Source organism: Sesamum indicum, linkage group LG15 (genome assembly GCF_000512975.1).
Source record: "Sesamum indicum cultivar Zhongzhi No. 13 linkage group LG15, S_indicum_v1.0, whole genome shotgun sequence".
NCBI classification, from domain to species: Eukaryota; Viridiplantae; Streptophyta; class Magnoliopsida; order Lamiales; family Pedaliaceae; genus Sesamum; species Sesamum indicum.
The window spans coordinates 1,996,373-2,020,853 of NC_026159.1; the positions used below are offsets into that span (position 1 = coordinate 1,996,373).

At 39.7% G+C, this 24,481-nt stretch overlaps 4 protein-coding genes across 6 annotated transcripts; 1 reads left to right on the forward strand and 3 right to left on the reverse strand.

Annotated features, from left to right (window-relative positions):
* Nucleotides 5,947–9,938, forward strand: LOC105177482 (transcription factor ICE1). Its single transcript, XM_011100661.2, has 4 exons — nucleotides 5,947–7,337; nucleotides 7,764–7,985; nucleotides 8,557–8,727; nucleotides 9,505–9,938. The coding sequence occupies exons 1-4, from the start codon at nucleotides 6,282–6,284 to the stop codon at nucleotides 9,586–9,588; spliced, it is 1,533 nt and encodes a 510-aa protein (XP_011098963.1). The 5' UTR covers nucleotides 5,947–6,281; the 3' UTR covers nucleotides 9,589–9,938.
* Nucleotides 10,424–11,370, reverse strand: LOC105177483 (light-regulated protein-like). Its single transcript, XM_011100662.2, has 3 exons — nucleotides 11,029–11,370; nucleotides 10,769–10,919; nucleotides 10,424–10,695 (listed from the first exon to the last, which is right to left on the reverse strand). Exons 1-3 carry the CDS (start codon nucleotides 11,060–11,062, stop codon nucleotides 10,620–10,622), a joined length of 261 nt encoding a protein of 86 aa, XP_011098964.1. The 5' UTR covers nucleotides 11,063–11,370; the 3' UTR covers nucleotides 10,424–10,619.
* On the reverse strand, nucleotides 11,620–15,469 carry LOC105177484 (sialyltransferase-like protein 1). 2 transcript variants are annotated; one of them, XM_020698910.1, is made up of 11 exons: nucleotides 15,174–15,469; nucleotides 15,015–15,121; nucleotides 14,580–14,666; nucleotides 14,403–14,480; nucleotides 14,232–14,323; nucleotides 13,899–14,100; nucleotides 13,405–13,495; nucleotides 12,938–12,996; nucleotides 12,610–12,758; nucleotides 12,450–12,531; nucleotides 11,620–12,355 (listed from the first exon to the last, which is right to left on the reverse strand). In XM_020698910.1, the coding sequence occupies exons 1-11, from the start codon at nucleotides 15,283–15,285 to the stop codon at nucleotides 11,963–11,965; spliced, it is 1,452 nt and encodes a 483-aa protein (XP_020554569.1). In that variant the 5' UTR covers nucleotides 15,286–15,469; the 3' UTR covers nucleotides 11,620–11,962. The 2 variants fall into 2 exon arrangements, with proteins under 2 accessions (XP_020554569.1, XP_011098965.1); XM_011100663.2 differs by having other exon boundaries at nucleotides 15,015–15,094; nucleotides 15,174–15,464.
* On the reverse strand, nucleotides 15,592–24,392 carry LOC105177485 (probable alpha-mannosidase At5g13980). 2 transcript variants are annotated; one of them, XM_011100664.2, is made up of 28 exons: nucleotides 23,834–24,392; nucleotides 23,613–23,701; nucleotides 23,137–23,311; nucleotides 22,839–22,958; nucleotides 22,637–22,720; nucleotides 22,455–22,526; nucleotides 22,212–22,325; nucleotides 21,416–21,516; nucleotides 21,229–21,322; nucleotides 20,985–21,152; nucleotides 20,798–20,884; nucleotides 20,342–20,407; nucleotides 20,190–20,246; nucleotides 19,557–19,776; nucleotides 19,318–19,460; nucleotides 19,051–19,119; nucleotides 18,865–18,924; nucleotides 18,705–18,776; nucleotides 18,196–18,243; nucleotides 17,875–17,994; nucleotides 17,629–17,694; nucleotides 17,374–17,486; nucleotides 17,207–17,291; nucleotides 16,932–17,042; nucleotides 16,769–16,876; nucleotides 16,535–16,582; nucleotides 16,219–16,287; nucleotides 15,592–16,135 (listed from the first exon to the last, which is right to left on the reverse strand). In XM_011100664.2, exons 1-28 carry the CDS (start codon nucleotides 24,140–24,142, stop codon nucleotides 15,887–15,889), a joined length of 3,117 nt encoding a protein of 1,038 aa, XP_011098966.1. In that variant the 5' UTR covers nucleotides 24,143–24,392; the 3' UTR covers nucleotides 15,592–15,886. The 2 variants fall into 2 exon arrangements, with proteins under 2 accessions (XP_011098966.1, XP_011098967.1); XM_011100665.2 differs by having other exon boundaries at nucleotides 16,769–16,864; nucleotides 23,834–24,391.

Below are 24,481 nucleotides of genomic sequence, written 5' to 3' on the forward strand. Positions count from 1 at the left end.
TATATATAAACTGATCAGCTATACTTATTGAGTAGGCAGCTCATTCCTTGCCACGTACTTTTCAGGAGATAGGTCACACTGACTAGCCACATTGACTTTGAGCGGTGCCGTTGTCTTTATTAGGTGGGTCAGCCGTGACTTCTGAAGCCAAAGTTTTTGATTGTTGGGTTGTAAATATTCTGGTCTTTTATCGGGATTTATGTTTAAAGTTGTGGTATGATTTTCTTGAGGTTATGAACACGAGAACATGTAGTGAGGGTAAATATGAACTTTTGGTGGTATCTAATACCTTTTGTGATATATAATATTATATTGATAAATTAGAATTTATTTTACTGGTTGAAAGCGAATTACTTATAGAATGAGTTCTGATTAAAGAAATGATGAAATAGTGATAATTAGATGTAGCGAGTAGGGGGTGCTACATGCCCACAGTGCGGCATCGTCCCACGATCGCTCATCTCTAGCCAACGGACCCCCATGGACGGTTAGAACTCGATAGCACATTCCATGAGTTGGATCACGAGGTCTTGGAATGCTTGCCTCGATCACCCATTTGCACGAGAGGCGTTGCCCCTAATATCTCGCAGCCCGCGGGGCAACCTTGCGCGTCACACAGAGCCTCTCGGCCGTATCGGTGCCCAACTTAGGCCATCCTGGCCCTACGCTGCCCGTCAGGTTTCCAAGCCCTTCAGGGACTCTAGCGCTCCTCTTTGAGTTGCCTAAGGCCGACTATTGAAGGCCCCTATCATGCCTCCAAGAGAACGCTCATTTAGTGCAAACGTCTTCTCAAGCTTCTGCTGTTGTGCACGGGAAGGGCTGGCTGGAGCTCACCACTGCGTGCCCCCCTTATAATAGGCTTAAGAAAGTAATCTCTTGTTCCAAGAGTAGAACACTCAAAGGGCCGAGGAGTGCACTTTTTCAGCATCTCCTTCGACTGACATCCAAATCACGTCCGCTTGAACCGTAGCGTAGCCTACGACTTGCACATTATCACGATAGAGTTTCAGCCTCATCCGATCATCCATGGCTGAGGAATTGTCTCTACAATACTCTAAAACTACAGTCTCGCCTCTGCACCGGCAGACTCTAAACATCATCGTTGTCTCCTACCGAAACGGAACCGTCTACCTTTGAAACATCTTGGAAGCACTCCCAACACTCCAAGGATCTTGCAAATGAAATAGTAATGCGAATCTCCAAGGATAAAACACTCTGCTCGAAGACCATATGCGCCCTTGCGTGCTGGCCGACATCCCCTAGCCGCCCATACGTCATCCATAAGTCACTACCGACCGTCTAGCCCAAAGTGCAGCCAGTGACACTGGGGTTAATATATAGCTAGAGTATTTTATGTAAACGTACTAACAGTCTTAAATTGTGAATTATGACATCGTTTGATTCATGTGATAGTGATGCATTTAAAAAATGCATGAATTCAATGGATATGGATAATTCTCAAAATTTAAGTCAAAGGGAATGCAAATCCTAAAGGGGGGACCTGCAAAAAAGCGTTAGCACTCGACGCCCAAGTTAGTAACTCATTTGAGATTGAATAAAGCCAAAAAGTAAATAAATATAATTAAAATCGAGAAATGGTGAATAAAGTCGGTGAAAAATATAAGAACACTTGATAATGTGCATGTAGATTACTTTGAGAATGTTTAGAAAGTGTTTAGAGAATGAGACAGATGATTTAGAGAGTAGTTTTCCAGATCTTGGAAGATGTCTTCTTAGGGGGACTGCACCTGTATATATAGAAGGGGCGTCCCCCTCTGCTGGGACTCTACACACTATCTTATCTCCAACTGTTTACCTCACAACAACATATTTTTGCTTGGGGGATAACTCTTTGCATGTGAGGACTCCTATTCTGAGGGGAGTCCTTCTCGGTTTAGGAGTCTTGAGTCTTGTGGGCGCCTCTCTTCTCCTAAGCTGTCCTAGTTGGGCTTTAAATGTGGGTCTATGGTTGAAAAGCGTTTACCAAGCTTCCTTCTTAGGCCGGATATGTGGTCCTTCTTATGGCTACCTCTTCTTGGGGTAATGGGTTTAGCTTGGACTCTATAACTCCTTTTTAGGCCAAGTCTCTTTGGATCGCACACATCATTTAGTCTCCCTCACTCTAAGGAGGAAGGGTTGCCCCCTAACTTTTTAGAGTAGGAGCCCTTGTTACACTAAAAAGGGGATCCCCCTTCGATTTTTTTTTTTAATTCCTGCTAAGAATGTCAGTAGCATAAGCATAATGAGAAAAAGAAGACTTACTTCGTGCCTATATGGAGCAAGGCTTTTGATGAAAGCGCCTCCAAGGAGGAGGGGTTAACATGTGCTTTTTGTGCTTACTTCGGTGTAGGGGTTTATTTTTCTGCAAGAGAATGGTAAATAACAAATACATGTATATATTATGAATAGATATTGCACGGAGCAAAATAATTGTGCTTCCTCGGAGGAGGGCTTATGTGAGGGAAGGGTCATTTCTTGGAACAAGGCTTATGAACTTCGTCGGAGGAAGAATAAGGTGTCCGCAACAGGGCTTAGATGTCTCTGCAGAGGAGGGTTGTGTCTGCACCAGACAGAGCTTACAAGTCCCAAAAGAAGGACCTAAGTGCTTGCCTGAAAGAGGGCTGGGGTGCATCTATGGAAGAGAACCTCTCTGTCTGTGTGGAAGACAAGACTTTTTATGAGAGGGATGCCTTCCTTGTAAAATCCTTACAAGCAAACATATGTTAACACATCGAAGTGGATAAAATAAATCTCCAAAATTATTAAATTAAAATATTAAAAATACTCCTTGAGGGAAGCTTGTATGTAAAGATTTATTCGTTGAGGGGGATGTCTGCTTTGGGGCAAGGCTTATTCCGTTAAGGATGCCCGCTTGCGGGTAGAGCTTTACTCGATGAGGATGCTTATCTTGGGGCAGGGCTTATTCTGAGAAGGTGTCTGGGTGGAGTAGGTCCTTGTCATCTTGTTCCTTGCATTTTTGACAAAAGACAACATTCTTGTACTCCTTAGTCTCCTCCAAGTTAATGTACTGTTCAATTAGTGCTAGGTGATTGTAAAATTGAGAAGGGTCTTCTTAGTTAAGGACTTGAAGAAATCCCCATCTTATAATTCATGTGTACTATTAGATGTTGCAGTAGGGACTTCTAGGGCCGCTAAATTAAACCATTGAAGATACTCCATCAATGATTCCCCTTCTCTTTGTTGTAAAGAGAAAAAGCTCATGATTGTCTTTTGACACTATTTACTACTGGCAAATTGATGGAGAAAGAGAGAACGAAATTCTCCAAACGATCGGATGGATCTTGAGAACAATTGATTGAATCACTATTGGGAAGACCGCGTGAAGGTGGTTACAAGCACATCACACTTAACCCCAGCGGTGTAACGGTAGAGAAGTGCTCCTGTGAATTTGTGGTTCTGTTGTACTCCGGCAAGTTGGGCTCTTTCCAGTTGAGAGGGAGTACGTCTGCCATGATTTCTTCACTAAAGGGGATTTCCGAGGGTGTTCTTGTGATTTGGTACTGGATATCTTGGAGGCTTTTTTGCAGGTATCCAAAATGTGCTAGCTACTAAGGAGGGACGCCCTGCTAGATTCGCGAGGGAGGTCCCTGACCTCATGTTATCGATGGTTCATGAGCAGGGGGTACTCTTTTACTTTCTTCGTTAGGGATATCCACGCCTGATGGAGTTGCTGGACGGACTAGGACTAGTGTCGCCATTTGCTCCCATATAGCCACCATGATCATTTGTTGTATGGTCCATAGGAACTCTTGGAGGAGCCCCAAGTGTCTGAGGAGGGACTGTAGTATGGAGGCTTAGTTAGCGGGTTAGCAAGTTTGGGGGGTTTTGAGACCATCGCTTCACTAGAGGGGATTAACCCCACTAATGGGGGATACCCTACTGGCGGGGGCTAGGAGTGTTCCTGCAACAACTTGCAAAGCCTGGGCATTGTTAGGTGCCTCCACAACCTTTGCTTGTTTGCGGAGTTGTTGGGAATCTCCATTGTAACTCGAGTCTTCAACTTTGTGTTCCCATAGACGGCACCAATGATACGTTAAAAAAATGCACCGGTCCAATGGATATGGACTATACTCAAAACTTGGGCTGAAATGAATGCAAATCCTGAAAGGGGGGACCTGCAAAAAAAATGTTAGCACTCCCACGCCAAGTTAGTAACTGATTTGAGATCGAATAAATTTAAAAAGTAGATAAATTTAATTGAAATCGAGATATGGTGAATAAAATTGGTAAAAAATGTAAGAACACTTGATAATGCGTTTGTGGAGTGCTTAGAGAATGTTTAGAAAGTGTTTAAAAAGTATTTAGAGAGTGAGAGAGATGATTTAGATAGTGGTTTTTCAGATCTTGGAAGGTGTCTCCGTAGGGGGATTGCACATGTATATATAGTAGGGGCGTCCCCTTCTGCTGGGACTTTGCACACTACTTTTATTCTTGGGAAAAGGGGCAAGATACGTGTGATAAGGTATGATTTGATCTTATCTCCAACTGATTACCTCACATCAACATATTTTTGCCTGGGGGAGGATTCCTTGCATGTGAGGTCTCCTATTCTACGAGGAGTCCTTTTAGGTTTAGGAGTCTAGATTCTTGTGGACGTCTTTCTCCTGGGTTGTCCTAGTTGGGCCTTGAATATGGGCCTATGGTTTGAAAAGCGTTTACCAGGCCTCCTTCTTGGACCAAATCTGTGGTCTTTCTGGTGGGTTACCCTCTTTTTGGGTTGATGGGTTTAGCTTGGATTCTAAATATCCCATGATAATATAATATAGTATTTAGTTGAAGGGATTATAAAATATAATTAAATATGAATAAATTATTAAAGAGATCTTGCTTAAATTATTTTTATATTTATATAGTAGCATGTGAATGAGGTTTTGATCAGTAGGAGATGCACATATGGTGATGGTGGTGGGAGGATTATTGTTGGTGTGTTTGGCATAGATAGATAAGAGGTTTTGATTAGTAGGAGTTGCATGGGGGGCACGTGTAGAGAGAGGGTGGGGTTTATCTTGATTTTTATCTCTATCTAGTGGGAAGCAGCGGAAGTGGAAGACTAGTAGTCTAGTACTGTAGTAGTAGATAGTATGAAATATGAAGGTGAATGGTCCTTGCCAATATGTATGTATGTATGGTATTGTATTCACGTGAAGATGAAAACCAAGACCGCCCCATCCACGACCACACACCCACGCACACACTGCCTCTACATTTTGAATTCTGGACCTCCTCTGGATTTTAGCAGCAAACCCCCCACCCCCCCACCAAGCACCTAATTACATTTATATAGTGAATGTTGAATGTTGAGGATGAGTTATATATCTATAGAGTTAGGTGCGGTGAAAACTGAAAAAGTAAAAAAGAAAAGGTGTATTAGTAGTCACGAGGAACTTGGGATTTGTATATATTCATTCAACGGAACATCAACATCCATCCATCCAACAACTTTAATTACTTATTTCAATTCAAACTTCCTTCCATTTTTACCATCCATCTCTATTACTAATCTTGCAAGAAAACCAATTATTTCATTTGTATACATGATTAATTAAGTCCTCTTCTGTTTTCTCAGACATGTTAAGACAATACAATTATCCAAAATCAATCATTTAAGTCTCAATTTTACTTTTTTATTCTTACCAACATACATACAATTTCTTTCTTAAAAAAAAATTAATAATCTTTATTTAGAAAACAAAAGTGAAATTGAAACCTTGATTCATGTGGGGCCCGGGGACTGCAATTTAGGTTAGTTTATAATCATCATATGACTAGCTCTTCTGATTAAATAATTGAATTTTCTATTCTAAATACTGTCATATTTTTTAAAATTTTTTAAAATATACATATATATAATGTGTATATGCTAAATAAAATATCATAGAATTTGAAATGTTGAAAATGAAAAAGATAAAAAGATAGATGAGAGTACAATGCATAGAATGATAAGAAGAAGAGAGGAAGACAAATTGTGAGAGGTTGTAATTTGTGAAGCCCACAGACAGACATACATACATCCTTTCCTCCTGCCTGCTTCCTCTCCTATCATCCTGTGGATGGAGTTGGAGTTGGAGTTGGAGTTGGAGTCGGAGTTGGAGTTTGGAGTTGGGAGCTGAGAGTTATCTACACTACAACAGAGCAACTGTGGGAACAAGAATGATTGTTATTATCATTCAAACTTCAAATCCCTCCCTCCCTCTCTCTTAACTGTAACTCCCTTTTCGCCTCTCTTTTCTTTTCCTCCACAGAAGCCCTTCCACTCCACAATGCTACCCAGGTCCGACGCCCCCGTTTGGATGGACGCTCAAGAAGACGAAGCTGTTTCATGGCCTCCCCGTACCAACACCCACCCCCCCTCCACTGATGATGATGATGAATTCATTATCAACTCCTCTGCCTCTCTCTCCTCCTTCAGGTCCATGCTAGAGCCCGATTCTTTCGTTAACAATGCCATCACCACTCCCAATCCATTCTATCACTCTGAATTCACCACCCTTCTCTTTAATCCCTTAGACAACCACTCTTCTCCCTCTCATCCCCACCTCTTCCCTCTAGACCCCTCTTCACACCACATCCCCTCTCTTTTCCCCCCCAAATCTCTCCTCTCTTCTTTCTTCAACAACAATTTCGACAATGCTTTTGATTTGGGCTGCGATCCTACTTTCTTCCCTCCCCAAGACTCCACTTCCCCTCCTATTTTCATGGGTTTTAATTCCCAATTCCAACCCACTTCCCACTTCCCACCCTCCTCCCGGATGCTTCCCTTTTCCCAAGATAACTCCTCCTCCGCCGCCGCCATTGGGGGCACAGGCGCTTCTAATCCATTCAGTTTCGAGGATTTCGACGCTGGCGCCATTTTTCCTAACAGGTCTAAAGTGTTGAGACCTCTTGAAGTTTTGCCGCCCCTAGGAGCTGAGCCCACTCTGTTTCAGAAGAGAGCAGCCTTGCGACAGAGTTCCGGATTGCAGACTTTCGGGACTCTGAGCTCGAGAAGCGATGAGGGTTTGACGAGTCTCGATGATACTGGAGGAATGGACTTGGGAAAGAAGAGAAAGAGGAAACATGAGGATGAAGTGGAGGATATGGGTGCTGATATTTCAACCATGAATTATGATTCCGACGACCCAACTGAGAAATTAGGTGACGGAAATGCTGATAACGGTGGAGATAATTCGAACGCGAATAGCAGTATAACGGTTGGAGATCGGAAGGGGAAGAAGAAGGGGATGCCGGCCAAAAACTTAATGGCGGAGAGGCGCCGGAGGAAGAAGCTCAACGATAGACTATACATGCTTAGATCCGTTGTACCCAAAATCAGCAAGGTATGCCCAACTTCGAGCTACCAATTAATGATAAACATTTCGTACCTTGCTAAAGGAATTTTTATTTTGTCGTGGGCGTTAATTTCATGTCTGTGGTTTTGCCTTCAGTTATGTAAGGCTCATTGTTCATCATGTCGGCTTGACCAATATCAAAATTACATTGAAATTGAGTATCGATCGAAGGGGCAGACCAAGAATACTTAAGCACGAAAAACTTGTAGAATTCACATTGGATTTTAGTTATTACTAACTGGATACTGAAATTGTCCACCAATATATTTCTTTTGATAAGTTTGGTGTGTGGATTCTATAACTGGTCGTGCTTCAGATGAGAAGCTGTATCATGTGTTTTTCTTTTCTTAATAAAAGACAATAAAAAGTTAGTCCACAAGTAATTGGTGTGCTGATTGCTGTGTGTTCTTCCAGATGGATCGAGCTTCAATACTTGGGGATGCCATTGATTATCTAAAAGAGCTTCTGCAACGCATAAATGATCTCCACAATGAACTTGAAACTAACCCACCAGGATCGGTAATGCAGCCAACGACAAGCTTCCATCCCTTGACACCGACCCCTCCTACTCTCCCTTATCGTGTTAAGGAAGAACTCTGTGCAAGCTCAACCCCCCCCAAGAACCAGCCTGCAAAGGTAGATGTCATGCATCTTTCTTTGTGAATGATTAAGCACTTCCATCATTGGGCTCAAAGGTTATTTTACTATGATGCAACATACCCCTCAACTCCATTTGTTAAGTATCTTGACCCTGTCAATGCTTTACAATCAATTGGAGTGTGGCCTGCAAAGGTGCCTACACATCTTTGAGCCTGGAACTAAGAAGCATGTCAATACTTGGCTTTCATGTGCATTTTTCTTATTCTTATGTTTGGATAAAATTTTACAATAAAACATTTTCTGGAAATTCAACAGTGGCCTTTTGAAATCAAATCTATACAGTTTGTAGATAGTGTTCAATGAAGCGTATGATTTCCAACAGGACATGGTTATAAACTTGCACAGCCTCACTGTAATTCCTTTTACAAGACTAAGATAGATCCTTGTTTTGGACTTGGTACTTTATTTTCATATTCTTTTGAATATATGATGTTTTTTAGGTTTTCTGTCACTCAAATTCTCTACTTGTGAACATGTATTGGTTTCTCGTCATGGCATCTTTTAAAATCTTTCTCTGCTTATGCTGTCTTATCTGTCTGTCTTGTAGGTCGAAGTAAGGTTGAGAGAAGGGAGGGCTGTAAATATACACATGTTCTGTGCCCGTAGACCAGGTCTCTTGCTGTCCACTATGAGGGCTCTGGACAACCTTGGACTGGACATTCAGCAAGCTGTCATAAGCTGTTTTAACGGCTTTGCTTTGGATGTTTTCCGTGCAGAGGTAGATTTTAAATTATCATATTTCCTTCGAGCAGATAAAATTATGTTATATTCGTTCTCCTGCTAGCTATTTGATGATACCGTAATCTAGCTTTCGATGATGAGCTATACAATTGTAACTGATTTCAACTCTAGTTATGATTAAAATGTTCTGCTTCTCATGCTTTGTTTTCTCTTCTACTATCAACTAATATGGTTTGCAGCAGAAACGAAGAACTGAGATGAGGCTCTTATTGGACAGCCTTCATTTGGCATCCAGTTACTATTTCAGTCCTTGTCATCAAAAGCCAATTCAAATACATTAGTTGTGGATGTTGTTCAGTCCTCTTTGAATGCGCACAAGTTGAATAAAAAATAAAGTTGCTGAACAATTTGTATTGTGCTCTGAATGTTTGGTGTACAAACATTACAATCTACCAGTAGTACCCATATATTTTCTAGTCTGGTTCTTTTGAGTCGCACTTCTCACCATGCTGTTTTAAAAATCTGACCCTTTCAGTACGTTTGCATGCCTTCCCACCCCTGAAAGAAAAACAACTTGAAGAGGTGAAATCATCTCAATTATGGACCATTGTATCCAACATTTTAGTGAATGTAGCACATGGAGAAGGCGTTTTAAGTTTGTGATCCAGCTAAGCCCGTTGAGATTTCCTGAGCTAATGCGTGATAAACTAGAACAGTCTGTCGAGTGTGTAATCAGTTGTAATTGAGTACTGAAATATCATCAATAATCTTGGTTGTAGAATGTAATACCGACTTTACTTTTGTGGCTCGTCAGCAATGCAGAGAAGGTGAGGAGGTTCTGCCGGAGCAGATCAAAGCAGCACTTCTGGATTCTGCTGGGTTTCATGGTGTTATATAGGTTTAATCTTGTTTTCTAAACAGACATCCAAATGATCTGCTGTGCAGCATCGCTAGATCTTGAGTAGGTTGGACCGGAGTGGAGTGCACCACCACGTCATGAATTGGACTTCTTCTCAAGGACCAACGTGGTGTTATCAGAAGTTTGTCAATCTTGATTGTTGGATCAGCATCGGTGAAGCAACAACAGAGTGCACTGATGGTAGTATGTAGGAGAAGTAGTTAAGCATGAGCAGGTTGTAAATCAGAATGGTTGTGTCAATTTATTTATGCGATTATGTGGTCCTTGAAAGACTTGTGATGGAATGAAGTTTCCTAATTTGAGTTCGGCGGGTTTTGTTTGCGAGTGAATTGAGTTGGTGGAACAACAGAAGGGCATCTGATTAATACTCCATAAATTAGTAATTCTTTTCTGCGTAGGGTGGTGGAATATGGTATGGTGTTTCATAAATGAGGTGTGTTTGGTGGTTTGAAGGTCTAAAATCTCCTTAATTGATCTTTCTTCCATTTCATTCATTTGTTGTGCTGTTTAATATACAAGAAATCAAATTCCACACCTTCCATCTTTCTTCCATTTCATTCATAAGTTTCTTTTGATGTATGCCGAAATGGGTGCATTAGCAGTATGACCCGCCCCAGTGTCAGGCCAAGAACCCAAAACCAAAATACTCCCTCCCTCCTCTACGGTTAATCTTAAGTGTCCAATTCCTGTTTGAGTTCACATTCATCACACCCACAGCCTGACAGTGACAGGTAGGAAGGCCCCCCCTTCTCTTAGACAAGAAAGAACACAAGAATGTTATTATTTGTTGTATGCTAATTGGTATTCTGATCAATGCCTCAATTTCTTGTCATGTAATGATAATAATAACACGACCATCTCAGCTGTATAAATTTATGTGATGAAGGAAAGCTGCTTATATTATACATATATATATATATATATATATTCAACACAGACTATGCAGAAACTGCACATTAATACATCCATCCATCTATGATATCTGTATACAGCAAATTATTAAGCGGCTTCTAGCAGATTCCCATCTGGTATGGGGGGTTACAGAATTCTCCTCCGAGGACATCGCAAGCCTCGCCCAGCAGCACCCTGCAATTATGTATATCTATTATTTTGTTGGAATATTATACATATGTATATGTGCAATTATTGCGATTCTTACGTCCTTGGATCTGTGTATTCCAAATACTCCCTCTCAACTGCCTCTGATACAGTCTTTGGTTTCTTAGCTTCTGCTTCTAGCTTCACTTCAGGATATGTCTGCCAGACACGTATCTCCGCCAATTGTTTCACATGCTTCTGCTGGAAAAACACTAGCCAAAAAATGGAATGGAAGATGGATGAAGATGAAAATGGCTGCAATGGACATTATATATTGTGTTTTGGCTACAGAAGAACAGGGGACTAAATTAATGCACTTACGAGATGGTGGAGCTGTAGTTGACTGCCAGAGCATTTGATCTGATTGAAGCAAACCTGGTTGGATTTGGTGGAGAGCTGGTGATCAATTTTCGGGGAGGTGCACGTGGCACAAGGGGAGATGATGATAAGGTTAAAGCAGTATGCATTTTTTGATTTTAGGTTTGAATCTTGAGACTCACTCGCTCACCCTTCCTCTATTTATAGTCTGATGAGTGGCAAAGATATTTAGGATTTGTATAAGGAACCCCTGAGGCTGAGTGGGAGTTCAACGATCCAGGATATCTCTAGCTTGTGTCCCTCATCTGCTAGATTTTTTCTTTTATTTTCCAAGACCACCCCATCATTCATTCCACGCCAACTAAAAAAAATATCTTCCCTGATCATTAGTCCATTCAAATGAGTCTTGCTTTGTTTCTTGCCTTTCGACTGACATTGTGGGTCATCAAATAATAACAATCCAATTCAAGTTTCATATCAACGCTGTATTAACTTAGATATTTCACGAGAATATGTTGCAACTAATTGCAACACTTGTTAGATGAAAATGCTTATGAGAAAGCTCCCGCCAGACAATTAAAAAAGAAGAACAAGTGATAACAATGTTGATTTGAAATTGCTATTGCACGTCAGAACATTCGAATCTGATTTTGTCAATACATCCATGTTTAAACAGAAAACCTGATTTTTTCAGAAAGCATCCACGGCATTGCCTGATGTAGAGCCCATCCTTTGATAAGTCGCATGAATTTCCAAGAGAGGTATAATGTATGGCCCCGACCACCACTGCTATTCTCATAAACCCACCAGTCAACAGTGTCTACGCAAACTGCAAGACAATCTGTTTGAACAGCAGCAAATGGGATACAAGTTTTCACTAATTGCAGATCCCAATAAAGAGAGGTAACTGCAGCAGCTCCCAGTTAGCCAAAGGCTGTCACACTTCAGACTTCAAGGAATGCCTCACACAGACTAGATCATCCAACTTATTACCATCCATTTTATATAAGGATACGCCCTCCATCTGAGTGAAATGATCTTGTGCAGCTTTACTTAATTTCTCAAAAGGCATGATCTCCCATTTGCTGTAGTTTGAGTTCTTCCGGACATCACTCATATCTGGTGATCCAGATACAGGTCCACTGCCGTAAGGGCCCGAGTGTCCCCATACTTTACAGTTGCGGAATTGTCCCTGATCACCCTCTTGGCCAGCTTGATTCTTTTTCAAGCGTACTGCAGCGGAGTGAGCTCTGCTTATTGTTTCTCGACTTGGTATATCAGACCAGTCTTGCTTCCTTGCGGCTCTCATTGGAGAATGGATCCTAATAACCTGGCCAATTTGTTTTTCACAATTTGCAAATTCATTTGACAGTGGCATTTAGATGAGACACAGTATAGCTAAAGCAAAATAAATTTATACTAACACCAAGGCATTCTAGGAGCTGGTAGTATGCTCTTCCTTGAAGTGGATTGTGCCCTTTCCTTGGGGTCGAGAAGTATCGGGTCCTGAATCATTGCTAAAATTTAAGACACGGAGAGAATAACTTCAATGTGGGACAACATTAAGCGAAAAATTGAACTGACCACTCAGTGTATCCAGGATCAACAGTGAAACCATAGATGTCAACAATTTCACACATGGAAAGTGCCAGTTCTATTGATTTCATTCCAGTTCCTTTGGCACCTCTACGAAGCACAATTCCTTGGAACAGATAAACTGGGTTTGGGATTTGCTGCATTGTTGGATGAGAACTTATAAGAATGTCATTCAACAATAAATAATCAACCTACAGATCTAAAACCCTGAATGTCAACTTTAGAACTCATGGCTACAATTATTTTAGTAAGTCAAAGACTACAATGGTCCAGAACATTCTATTTACAAATTTAATAATCATCCCAAAAAGCATACCTTTATCATTGTGTTGAAATCTCTATGGGTCAGACTTTTGATAATAAGCACTTCATCATCTGCAATAAAATAACTGTAGAATTAAGTACAGATGATACTAATATCGCATGATGCTGATGACACTGAATTCTTTGACTTTCAGCTGATCTCTGTTGTTTTTGGTATGATGGACCACCAATATTCAAATAGGTTTAAGTGTTGAGCCAGAAGATGCCCAAGAATTATTGTTATCGTATGCAACAAGGTCAGCTGTTCAGAACAACTGGCGTGCTGTGCCTCAACCCAGCTAAGTGTGTAGGCTTCAATTTCTCACATCTCTTGCATAATGCCATGTTTGCTAGCAAACATTACTAAGACAAAAGTCCAGAACAGTGACAGGAGAACAAGGAGGGCGACAGACACAGATCTACATTGAAATGCAACAATTCAGTGGTTAAATTACAAACTACAGGACTGTTGTAGTTTACCTGACCCATTCAGAATTGGAATCATGTTACGTGCGGCGCCCCTAACTACGAGCCGGAAATCTCTCTTCAGACCTACATACTTGGCATATTTCTGCATAGCATTCAGAGAAAACAGCATAGCAATCAAATTATCAAAATCCCAATTCTGAAAGATCATGAAATTTAATCAAATCTTTAAATAGGAAGCAAAAAGTATGAAATATGATAACGCACATAATAAATTTATGCACCAAAATTTGATCTAATCTAGTCCAAATTACAAAGAATCATTGTCCGCCAAAACTTGATCTATATTCTCCATACCGAAGATAACAGAGAAAAACCACAGTGACACCCCAGCTAACAGGTCAACCGTGCACATTAGGATGATTCTCACATAAATACTGAAGTATTGACATTTCACTCCTCATGCCAAGGCTCTTTATGACCATCGGCACAGATTAGAACCTGGACATATCAAGGCCACAGATGACAGAACCACTGGAGATATTTACCTCATTAACAGGGGCCTCATTGTCTCTTATCACGGCATCATGACTGTCAATTTCCTTCCCAAATTCCGTCTTTAAGAGATCTCCAGAATTCCCAACAACCGCACAAGTTTGAAACTGGCGAGGATGGAAGGGTGGTTTTGCTGGTAACAGCACATTAAGATGTTCTTCACAAAGAGTCTTGTTGTAGCATTTGTCTGCTCCTCTATAACAATAAATAAATAAGGAAGAATAAATTTACAAAGAAGGAAAAGTTCTCCAACTAAATAAGTTAAAAAAACAGAATATTTTATAACAGCAAATATTGGCATTCAAAGAGAAGTATGTCAAACTTACAACTGTGCTATCCTCTTTGCAGCATAATCTAGCCACCCATCAGGCCGTGCATCTAGATACTCTCTTGTCAACACTGTAGTCATATTACGATACTGCATTTCAGATAATTCTGCTTGATTAATGTACAGGAAGCAACCTATACGAAAGTAATTTCAACAACAATGATCAAACCTGTTCCCACAATAATATTGCTTCACAAACATCATACTTGTACTCCAAGGGCTCAAATATTTTAAACTGCTCATTGTACTGCAAACAAATACATATAGTTATGAATGACGTGCAGGCTTCACAGGCATTCAAAAAATATGATCAGATAAAAAGTCGAGCAAGAGGATAAAAGCCAACCCAGGTGCTATTAGTCCCTTCAGGAAACTTGAGAATCAAATTACAGTGATCTATTATCTGAGCAGTGAGTCCAAGTCCTCTGTTTGCCTACAAGCAAAATCCGATGGTGACAAATCAATCTTCAAAACCTTAAAAAGAGTTCTTTTTTTCTTTCTCTATGGGAAGCAGTAAAAATGATAATTATAATTACTCCTATACTGCTACTAATGATAAGCAGAATATCGAAATGGATAGCAACAAAAACAAGAAATATTACTTTGCTGGAAATTCAAAAAAAAAAAAAAAGGAAGAAGATCCAAGATTTGCCAATACGTAAATATGGAACCATATTATTAAACAATAACAAAAAGCTAGATTAAGTAAGTAGTGCAGTTAGATGGAGAATGTAAAGATGAATTGAAATGAAAGAAGATCCGGAGGGAAGTGGTAACTGACCACGCATTGTTGAAGAGTGGACTGGAAATCAGACAAAATCCGAAGATCGAGTTTGTTAGTTTTTGTGATTTGCTGGTTACCTGGAAGATAAAGGGGGAATTTGGGAGCTTATGAGCGAGTAATGGAGTGATTTGGTGAAAAGGGAGCATAATATGTTACCGGCGGAGAAGGAAGAGTTAATGGCGAAAACAAAGAGAGAGAGAATAGCGGCGGCGCAGAGAAGATGGAGGAGAGCGGGTGTCCTAATGGATGACTTTCGCAGACCCCTCATCTCCGCACGACGGATCCAACACCGCAGGCCTGTTCGGGGAACGATGATGATGACGCCTCTTTGTCTCTTTTCCTTCTCTTCTTTCTGTCGACACAGGCAGGTACAAGCAACCCCAGCCTAATTAAAAAGGGAACCCCTATATGCATTGTATATATGCATACTTGTGGTTTTTGTTAACAATTAAAAAGAGCAGAGCACTCCTTCCTAAATCAAATCTTATTTAGGAGGAGTTTGTTAGGATAAAAATATAATATATCCCAACTTATTCAATTAATATATATATATGTATGTATGTATGTACATTAGTTTGACCCTTCAAATTTTGTATAGAATTTTTCATCAATCAAGCTTTTAATAGGTGTTGCCACATACATTCCCAGATTCTCAACACCTATTAATACTTTATCTTATTTTGGCACATTACTCTTACAATTTAAACATAGCCAAACAACATCCATAGTCCTGCCAGGTAGAGGTTGGGAGTCTACAGACTAGAGGAGTTGATTTGGATTCCGAAACCATAAAAAAGTAAAAGGAAAAAACAGAACCACCGAAATCTTGTACGTTTGTTACAATTTTTTGCTACATCACTCCCAGTCTCTTACAGACAACTTTTAAGCATTGTGCTTCCTCCACCAACATCTTGAATGAACATGTCATCAAAATGAATGACAAAAGTCCGGATTTCCATGGGAGCAAGTTCCACCAGGAGTTCCCCAGGATCCACAGCTCCTCCTCTTGTCAACTTGGATTCTCCATCCCACCCTTCTGCCTTCCACACCAGTCTTTTCTTCTCCATCTCTGACCTTTCTTGGTTGCCTGACAAGCTCGTCTCCACTACTTTACCAATCTATGACATAAAAAAATATCAATCCTTAGTGTTAATAGGACAAATCTGCTGCTCTACTTCTCACTCACCAAATCTCACTTTACCTGCTTGCTCCGGAAAAGCTTTTTCAGCTCAACTTGTGACATCACTGAGAGTTCCTTGTCCTCCCCAATCTATTCAATCAATCAAAATGAGAACAAGCCACTGAGCCTTACTAATGTATATTTATACTCCACCAAGTAGTAAACAACCAATATAATATGGTCCAACTTCTTTTGGTTTCTGATACTATATCTCAAGAAACTGAACGGAACAAGTGTACACATGAAAGATACTGTTACTTGCTAAACTTTTGACTGCCTCACATCTCAAAAGGTTATATTGTTTTAATCATTAAAATAAATCGAAAAGATTTACAACCTCATATAGATGGGCCAAGCGTAGAAGAACCTCTTTGTTAGTCAGCTCCTGCAAAATGTAAGAAATAGAAAGTTACGATTTGGATGAAATAAAAATATAATAAGCAAGCAAGAGCATCAGGAAACATAAATTTAATTAATCTAATTTACTAGAATACTTGCTTCTGGTGATTTTATTTGTTCATCTACTATAGTGAATAAAATAAACCCATTTTATAGGAACAAGCCTAATCACCTGTAAAGTCAAAATAGCCACATTATCAGGTAACCTATAGGAGGAGTCTATTGCAGAGAAAGTGGGTACATGAGAACTCATCCAGTTATCTTCATCCTGCACCAAGAACTTCATTTATCAGGTCAATTTCAGAACACAAATGTACATCCAAGCTATGATTTACCTGTTCAGTGAAGGCTAAAAGAAATGGGGAATATATCTCCTGGCCAGCTGAGCGACGCCACTTAGCACCCTCTCCAAGTTGATCGATCTTATAATAATACTTTCCTTGGATCTACATAAGACGAGTGATTGTTATTAGATAATATGAAATAGAGAATCTAAAACTTATATTTAACATTGAAATGAAGTTTAAATACTCAACGAAGGAAGAGGGAAAGGGTCAATAAGGTGCACGGAATAAACATGAACATTCCAGTGTTAGTCGAATGAACTGACTGTTAATCCCTTGCACTGATTATCAATACAGACTGTTTCATTTAAAGCCTCTGCAACTCCTTTACCGTCATCACGAAGTAATCTCCTATACAAGAAAGAAGAGGTTGGAACATATGGCAACTAATCCAATCAATCGATAATGCAAGACTTATAGGGTGGGAATAAACCTGTGAAGCATCAGCTCGATTTGGCCATCTACTAAACTTGATCCTCCCACAGCTCGATCCACCAAAACTGAAAGTTCTTTCTTATTATCTTTGACATAGATTCCAAGATTTATCTGCATTAATGATCTCAAAATTTCATTTGAAAAATGGAGCAGACGCATTTTAGCAAATAGAGGATCAAATGGCTTCATCTATTTTTTAATGTGAATCATTTGAAAAGGTTAAATGAACTTGATCTTAATGAGAAGATCATACAGGGTAATAATTCCCGGCAGCAGGTTCATTCACTTTCAGGTCCCAATCCGCCCTATAATCACGAATCTGAATAGCAGATGAAGCTTTTGTTAGACAGATGAAAATTGATAGATCTGAATTGCATAAAAACGTCTCCACCTCAAACCGTGTAAGATCTTTGGTAAAATTTTGAACTCGAGGATCATGGCATGTCCAAGTTTATCTGGTGTAGAATCAGTCATTTAGGAGGAGTTGTTTAAAACATACCCTTTTAATAAAATCACGACCATTAGAGTCAGTATAGAAAGTCTTATTGGACTCCAAGTTAGTAGTGATTTGAGTCACTACTTCTTTTCCAATCCCATCATCAACAGGAATAGGGCCAACCTGAGATATAATATATAGTTACTCCTATAATACCAAATGAGATGAATGGAACATTACAAATATAAGTCTACTGAAAGAACAGTGGAACTCAGCCAAAATGTGTATCCGAACCTTTTCCTGTGATGGAAGAGAGTTCATACATATATTATCAGTAGCAAACCAATCCATATCTATAGTTTAACATCAAAGATGTATCCTTACAGAGAATTCAACTTCAACGTGCTCCTTTCCCTTGTAAAGGCGATTGATCTACATGGACGACAAAATGAGTATCAGCAAGCAGAGGAACAACATGTAGAAGAAAATGATATAAAGAGACTTCTAAAGCCTTGTTTTCAACAATCTGAAATGCATTGCTGATGTAGGGTTGGAGGGACATATAAATTAGAGTTGTGAGTCTAAGTTGGTAAAAGACAGGCCAGTAGCCACTTCTTAACTCTAAACTTGGATTGCAGTTGAGTTCCCAGACGTGGCCCTGAATCATGATGGCACTCTATGGTATAACAGCTTTCTATATCTTCAGATATAAAAACCATTTACTTGGCTATTCGTAAGGTAATGATTTATGGAGTCTATGACAACAGAATGCCATTCATGAGAGACTGAGTGTTTTACAATTATGTCCTTTGATTTCATTCCCTAAATATATTAATCATCAACCTTTTTTTTGTGGAAGACCATAAGAAACAGTAACCCGTGAAGAAATACACCTGATAGATCCATGGACTAATCACTTGGTGAACTTCATCAATAATTGGTCCACGTATTACTGTCATAACACCCTACAATTTGTCAAATGAACTTCAGTTAGAATAATTGATATGAAATTACTTTTTGCAGCACTTTAGCTCGGCCCTTGAAGCACTTCACCTGCTTTTGCGGATTTATGGCAAATGTTCCATTGGGTCGGAAGACATATGCTCCAGATGACTTCAGACAAATATATATGGAACAACCATTAAAGAGATGTCTTAAGAAAATGCGAGCAGATTTAAATCAATGATACTGAAAAAGTGACTTGCGAGCTTGAGTAATGCCAGGGGTAATTTGGAGAACCTGAGGATCTTCATCACTTCCATTGTATCCGGAGTAGAAGCTAAATGACTGCTGAATACTTTCATTGACCTTAAGAATTTGCAGGTATTAGTCATGCATAATTAAGAAAACTATCAGAATCTGTGTCTAAATTTATGGTCATGCATGCATTCAACAAATGTTGATAGCTGCTAAAAAAATATAAAGAAACAAAACAGATCATTCTCTCCAACACAGAAAGAGGCAAGCATCGACACCTAGAATTAGACCATTAAGCACATAGCTCACCCCACTTCTGTGATTAACATAATGAGCAAGTTTCCCTCCTTCAGAAGAGAAGATGAGCTTCAGATGCTCATGACCCACTTCAAAAGAAGTAGATCTGTCACTATTTTGAAACAATTGTATGGATGATCTTGCTGATCCAACACCTAATTTCAATCAGACAAAAAAAGTGCAAATCAATACTCAGGTTGAGGTAGATGATATTTTGTTACTTAATTTGTGTTGAACAAATTGGACCACACCTTTGGTTTTGGCACTAGAAATAGTATACGTACTAAATCCAAGAGGTGGTGCGGATGCAGTAAATGCGAGCCAGTATTTTGGTGTCTTTCTTGGTGTATGGCCCAGGTAAGCCTTAACATGGTAGTTTCTCAAGCTTACATGAGTATCGGATAAAGGAACTAGCTGCGACTCAATTACTCTACCAGCAGAATCGCGAACGGCAATATCTTCATGCATAACCTGTAAAAGATTCAATTTCACAACTAGGCCTTTATGCAGGAGTTAATGATCCAGTCAGTATGAGATTTCCTCTCTACCCTCTAGTAGTACTAGATTTAGAGGAATTAATCATCAATATCAAGCAAGCAAGATCACTAATAATTGCCTTCACCACAGTTCCCATTTATGATATGATCAGGATTTTGCACATGTAATGCCTAATAAACAAAATTCCAGAATACCCTCCATTCTTACACTTGACGGATCAAGCTTGTGGACCAATTCTAGACATTCGTACTTTTTTATATTCTCATGGATGCTATGTGCCCCAAATATGGTCTATCCCTTAGATTTCCAACTGTTGATGCTAAAAATGATAGTTACTATTGAAAATGAGCATGGACCAAAACCGAGATAAGAGCATGGATACCAACAGGTATACGGATTACATCTTCCCGCTTCCATCCAAGAGCATTGTAGATAACAACAACCTAAAACGAGATCAAGAATTTTAGTCCTCAAACAATACTTCAGAAGTTAATAATATGGCATGACAGTGGCAAAAGAAAGAGATTTAAACTCTCACCAGGTTTTTCCTGTTAGAAAGGTCGATTTCTGATGGAGGACAGTAACTTATATTCAGAAGTGGACACTATGAGAAAAAATTACAAGTATTAATAATAATTCAATATTCCGGTAATTTCCACACTCAACCAGGATACCAGCACAATGGTTTACTTTGTAACAAAGAGGAATTCTTCCAAAAGTAGACATCTTTGCTAACTTTAAGAAAATCATATTTTCTTTGTTTTATTTCAAATTTCATTCTTAGCAAAACTGAAGAATAGAAGTTTGACACAGTAGGACTTTGTGGTCATAAAAAGGTAATAAAGCAACCATCTTGCAATTAGTCAGAGAAATCAAGGCATAAGGTTTTAGAAACTTAATCTACGGATTCAGTTATCGACCAATCATTTCTCTCCGGATTTTAATGCTAAAGGCACTAAGCATCCGAATTAAAAGGTTATCCATAGCTCTTGACCTGTTGAAATTTTGTGGTATTATCACATCCAGCAGATGCTGAGGGCTCAACCAAGCATGCCAGTGATGACGCAGCCAGCTCCGCAGCCTGGAGATGTAATGAGTACTTTGGCTTATTTGGAAACCAGGCACATGGGAAAGAGAGCAATTAAAAGAACTAGTTAAAAAGCCATCATTAAAATTTTCACCTCCACATAGCCCATGGATAATCTTTTCGCATAATCATTAGCCACATGTTGCTGCTCTGTTCCCGTTACTGCATCATGATGCTGTGCAATTGCCAAAGCATCACCTAGTAAGTCTGTGCTTGAACCAGACCTATTTCTTCCTTTAAAGAACTCGAGTTGCCTTACAGCCTGCTCACAGACAAAGATCCTCAGAATCACAACTACGCAATAGCTCTTCATCTTTAGAATCATTTAAATAAAATACCAAATAATAGCCACTCAGCACTCTGACGTAGCGCTTCACTGCTGGTCTGCTTGTGAAGTACCCAGTCCAGTAACCATTTACACGGTCTGCATACCTGCGGAAAAGTGTTCATTCATTTCAAAAGTCAAGATGAGAAGTACCAACTTAAGAGCAATTAGAAAATGCATCTACGAACTATTTAACTCACGGGAAGAAGTCATCAGTCTTTAAAGGCCAAATCTGTTCAGTAGCATGCTTTGCATTGGTATATATAGATGGTGTGGAGTATAGTGCATTCACTCGTCCATCCTGGTAGCAATCAAATGCAGTCAGTTATTTACATAGCACATAACTGATATCCTGCAGTTTGATAAAGTATTATATAACTAGGACCTAGCTACGTCCTTTACAGGGAAATACGCAGCGAATGTGACACATGCCATCAGGGTTAAGGAATATGATTCCACAGAATTTGAAATTTCATATGGCGTCAAAGTTTTCAAATATTCATTAATCATTACAAACAAATGTTGTCTCCAGCAAAGTAGAGAAACACATATCCGTCAGTCATGCTGAATGCTCAAATAATTGGCAGCATATGCACATCTAAAAGGTAGGTGTACACGAAGCACAAAATAAGCTTATAAATGCAACCAAGAACCTTAATATCAAAATAAACTTGAAAAAAGAAAGGGAGGGGGGGGGTTCCATTACATAACTCTTCTTCTAGGATCTCCAAAAGCAATGCAAAATTTATGGAAAAGGAATAACAGAAAGGAGATCTATAAATTCTTATCCTTTTTCAGAAATCAACATGGAACAAGCACTGTGTATCTACATTAGGAACCAAAACAACTTTACGAGTGAAGTAGAGCACCCTATGAGATCCATCTGTCGTATACTTTGCTTATGGATGAGATACCCAGGACTGCATCCATTGAAATCCTGACACTAATCACTATTTTGAAGCTGGAACATTAGATCAGGAAACTTGAGGTGCTCACAATGTTAACATAATGAATGAGCTTGTCCATCTGGCGGAACCATGTATGTGCATATTGGTACTTAAAGTCAGTGCCCATGGTCCACATGATGTGATTTGTCCTAGTTATGTTTGCCTGCAATTTTGTCATATGCTTAGCATGGAAAGAAGTTACAGAAAACAACTCAGAAGAAGATTTTATTTCATAGTCACAGGTAACTTGGGAATATATATGTACGTCCATGTGGGGAAATAACCAAAATACCTGGGACAATGCAGCAGCTACAAAGTCTTCAACTCGCTCTTGAACATTGTAGTCAAACAATGTAATATCATCCTTCATAGTAAAATTCAGCAAATGAAATAAATGTTATGTACATAAAAGTCATGAAAAATACTTGCGGTTCGACATAATTAGTGAATGGATTGACGTTTCTAGGGGTTTACTTGAACAATGGGTGAGGCATCATTAACTTCAAAATAGAAACCTGAGGGTGGTTCATAGTTCTCTGGGAAAGCACCAGCAAAAATCTGAAATTGAAACTAGGGATGAGTAGATACTTATTGAGTAAGCTTCCAGTGCATTCTAAAAGGATCATGCTGAAATGTCAGGTCAGCAACTAAAGTTGTTATAGCTATGTCAACAAACCTGTGCAGAAGAACCAAGGCTCTTGGAGCCCTGCCAAATGACCTCCAGGCTCTTCTCAGTTTTACGCTTTGTCCTATCTTGATAGTCAATTCGTCCAAAGAAAAGTGAGTCAAATCCAAGCTGCAGATCCAAAAATAGTACAAAAATTGATTACTCATATGTATGAAGTTCTCTGTTCATTAATTCCTAATCAGTCAAGTATAAAACTAAAAGTTCTGAAAATCGGAAAATTTCCCGCATTGCTTCTCCAAGAAAGAAAATTGATTCCTAAATTCAAGGCCAAAAGCAGGAGACTTACTTCTGCCCCTAATAAGTAAGCCTGTGCAGCAGAATGTCCAAAAGGGTCAATTTGCCATCCTACTCTTGGTGTCACGCCAAACTGCTCTTTAATAAAACGATGTCCGAGAGTTGTCTGATCTATCATGTCGATGTAATGCGTGGTCGCCTCATCGTGCATGCACATTCCCCCATTTCTTCAAAAAGAAGACATATCATTCCAACTCTGAGTTTGTTAGAGGGGTGGTATAGGGCAGGCAATTACAGATAGTGGTCTATGGTAATTCATCTCAGTGAAAGAGAGAATCCATGTTAGAACATTGTTCTTAAACCTGGTGCACATTCAAAATATTCTTATCCGGACGGTAATATAATGGAAGTATTTTCTATGAACGGCGAGTAGGAGTTGGAATGCGGTGGTGGCAGCAGAAAGATGGCAAGCGCAATTGAGGAAAATTAATGCATAGAGGTGGCAGAAGAGTAAGAGTAAAATTTTACATGAATTCCAGCTGACCCGAGCTGACAAGCTGCCGGACTATGAGCTGGATTGCTTCACTCTGTTCCCTCCACCAGCGCTGAAAAAATGCCTGCATTAGGGTGTAACTAGTAAGGTGAGAAGATAAGGGGTAAATGATATGGAAGGAAAAATATAGGGTAAGCAGCAGTGGAAAAATTGATCAAGGATGAAACTGGGATATGAACAGGGTGAAAGGGTAAACCTGCTCAACGTAAATAAATTTGCGATTCTTGTCAGCCAAGAGAGCAGAGACGAGAGAATCCAAGACGTTTTGGACGCATGCTCCCTGAATAGAATTGTTGGAACCAACGTAATACTGATCTACGGTCTTCAGCCACCCAACATCGTCGTGTGTGTGAGGCACCAAATGAACGTTGAGCTTGTTGGGGACTATCGCCTGCGAGGTGTTGTAGACCATGTATTTGCAGTGAACAAGCTCAATTAGGAATAGCAATAGCAGTAGCACACCCATCATCACCAATTGTTTTGCCTCTTTACTTCTCTTCTTCATCTCGGTCTGGAAATGGAGGTGGCGGTGCGGGTGTCTTTACTTACTTTGATGAAGCCAGAAGTGAGCAGCTAGCTGTCTTTGCTTCTAATGTTTTTGTTTGGATAGTGAGTCATCTCCTTTGTTCTGACTGCCTTGACCCTGTCCGGACTTGAGTGTGGTGGGATGGGGAGTGGACTGTGAGTGGCGGACTTGAGTGTGGTGGGATGGGGAGTGGACTGTGAGTGGGACAAAAGTATATTGGGATAAAGAAGAGCAAAATGGTGTTCTTTCTTTTTGGTCTAAAGTTATAACTAGTAATAACGTAATGAAATAAATGTCATGTCAATGTATAGCTTATTT

Coding starts and splice junctions, on each gene's coding strand:
- LOC105177483 (XM_011100662.2), bottom strand. CDS start 11,062: ATGCTCTGGCAGTCAACTACAGCTCCACCATCTC. Junction 10,920..11,028: donor AACTACAGCTCCACCATCTC/GTAAGTGCATTA, acceptor TTTTTTGGCTAG/TGTTTTTCCAGCAGAAGCAT. Junction 10,696..10,768: donor GAATACACAGATCCAAGGAC/GTAAGAATCGCA, acceptor ACATAATTGCAG/GGTGCTGCTGGGCGAGGCTT.
- LOC105177484 (XM_020698910.1), bottom strand. CDS start 15,285: ATGAGGGGTCTGCGAAAGTCATCCATTAGGACACCCGCTCTCCTCCAT. Junction 14,667..15,014: donor CCACTCTTCAACAATGCGTG/GTCAGTTACCAC, acceptor TTTTGCTTGTAG/GCAAACAGAGGACTTGGACT. Junction 14,324..14,402: donor CAATATTATTGTGGGAACAG/GTTTGATCATTG, acceptor TCTGAAATGCAG/TATCGTAATATGACTACAGT.
- LOC105177485 (XM_011100664.2), bottom strand. CDS start 24,142: ATGAAGAAGAGAAGTAAAGAGGCAAAACAATTGGTGATGATGGGTGTG. Junction 22,959..23,136: donor CTTACTTATTAGGGGCAGAA/GTAAGTCTCCTG, acceptor TTGGATCTGCAG/CTTGGATTTGACTCACTTTT. Junction 22,721..22,838: donor GCCTTGGTTCTTCTGCACAG/GTTTGTTGACAT, acceptor TTTCAATTTCAG/ATTTTTGCTGGTGCTTTCCC.
- LOC105177482 (XM_011100661.2), top strand. CDS start 6,282: ATGCTACCCAGGTCCGACGCCCCCGTTTGGATGGACGCTCAAGAAGAC. Junction 7,338..7,763: donor TTGTACCCAAAATCAGCAAG/GTATGCCCAACT, acceptor GTGTTCTTCCAG/ATGGATCGAGCTTCAATACT. Junction 8,728..9,504: donor TGGATGTTTTCCGTGCAGAG/GTAGATTTTAAA, acceptor GTGGCTCGTCAG/CAATGCAGAGAAGGTGAGGA.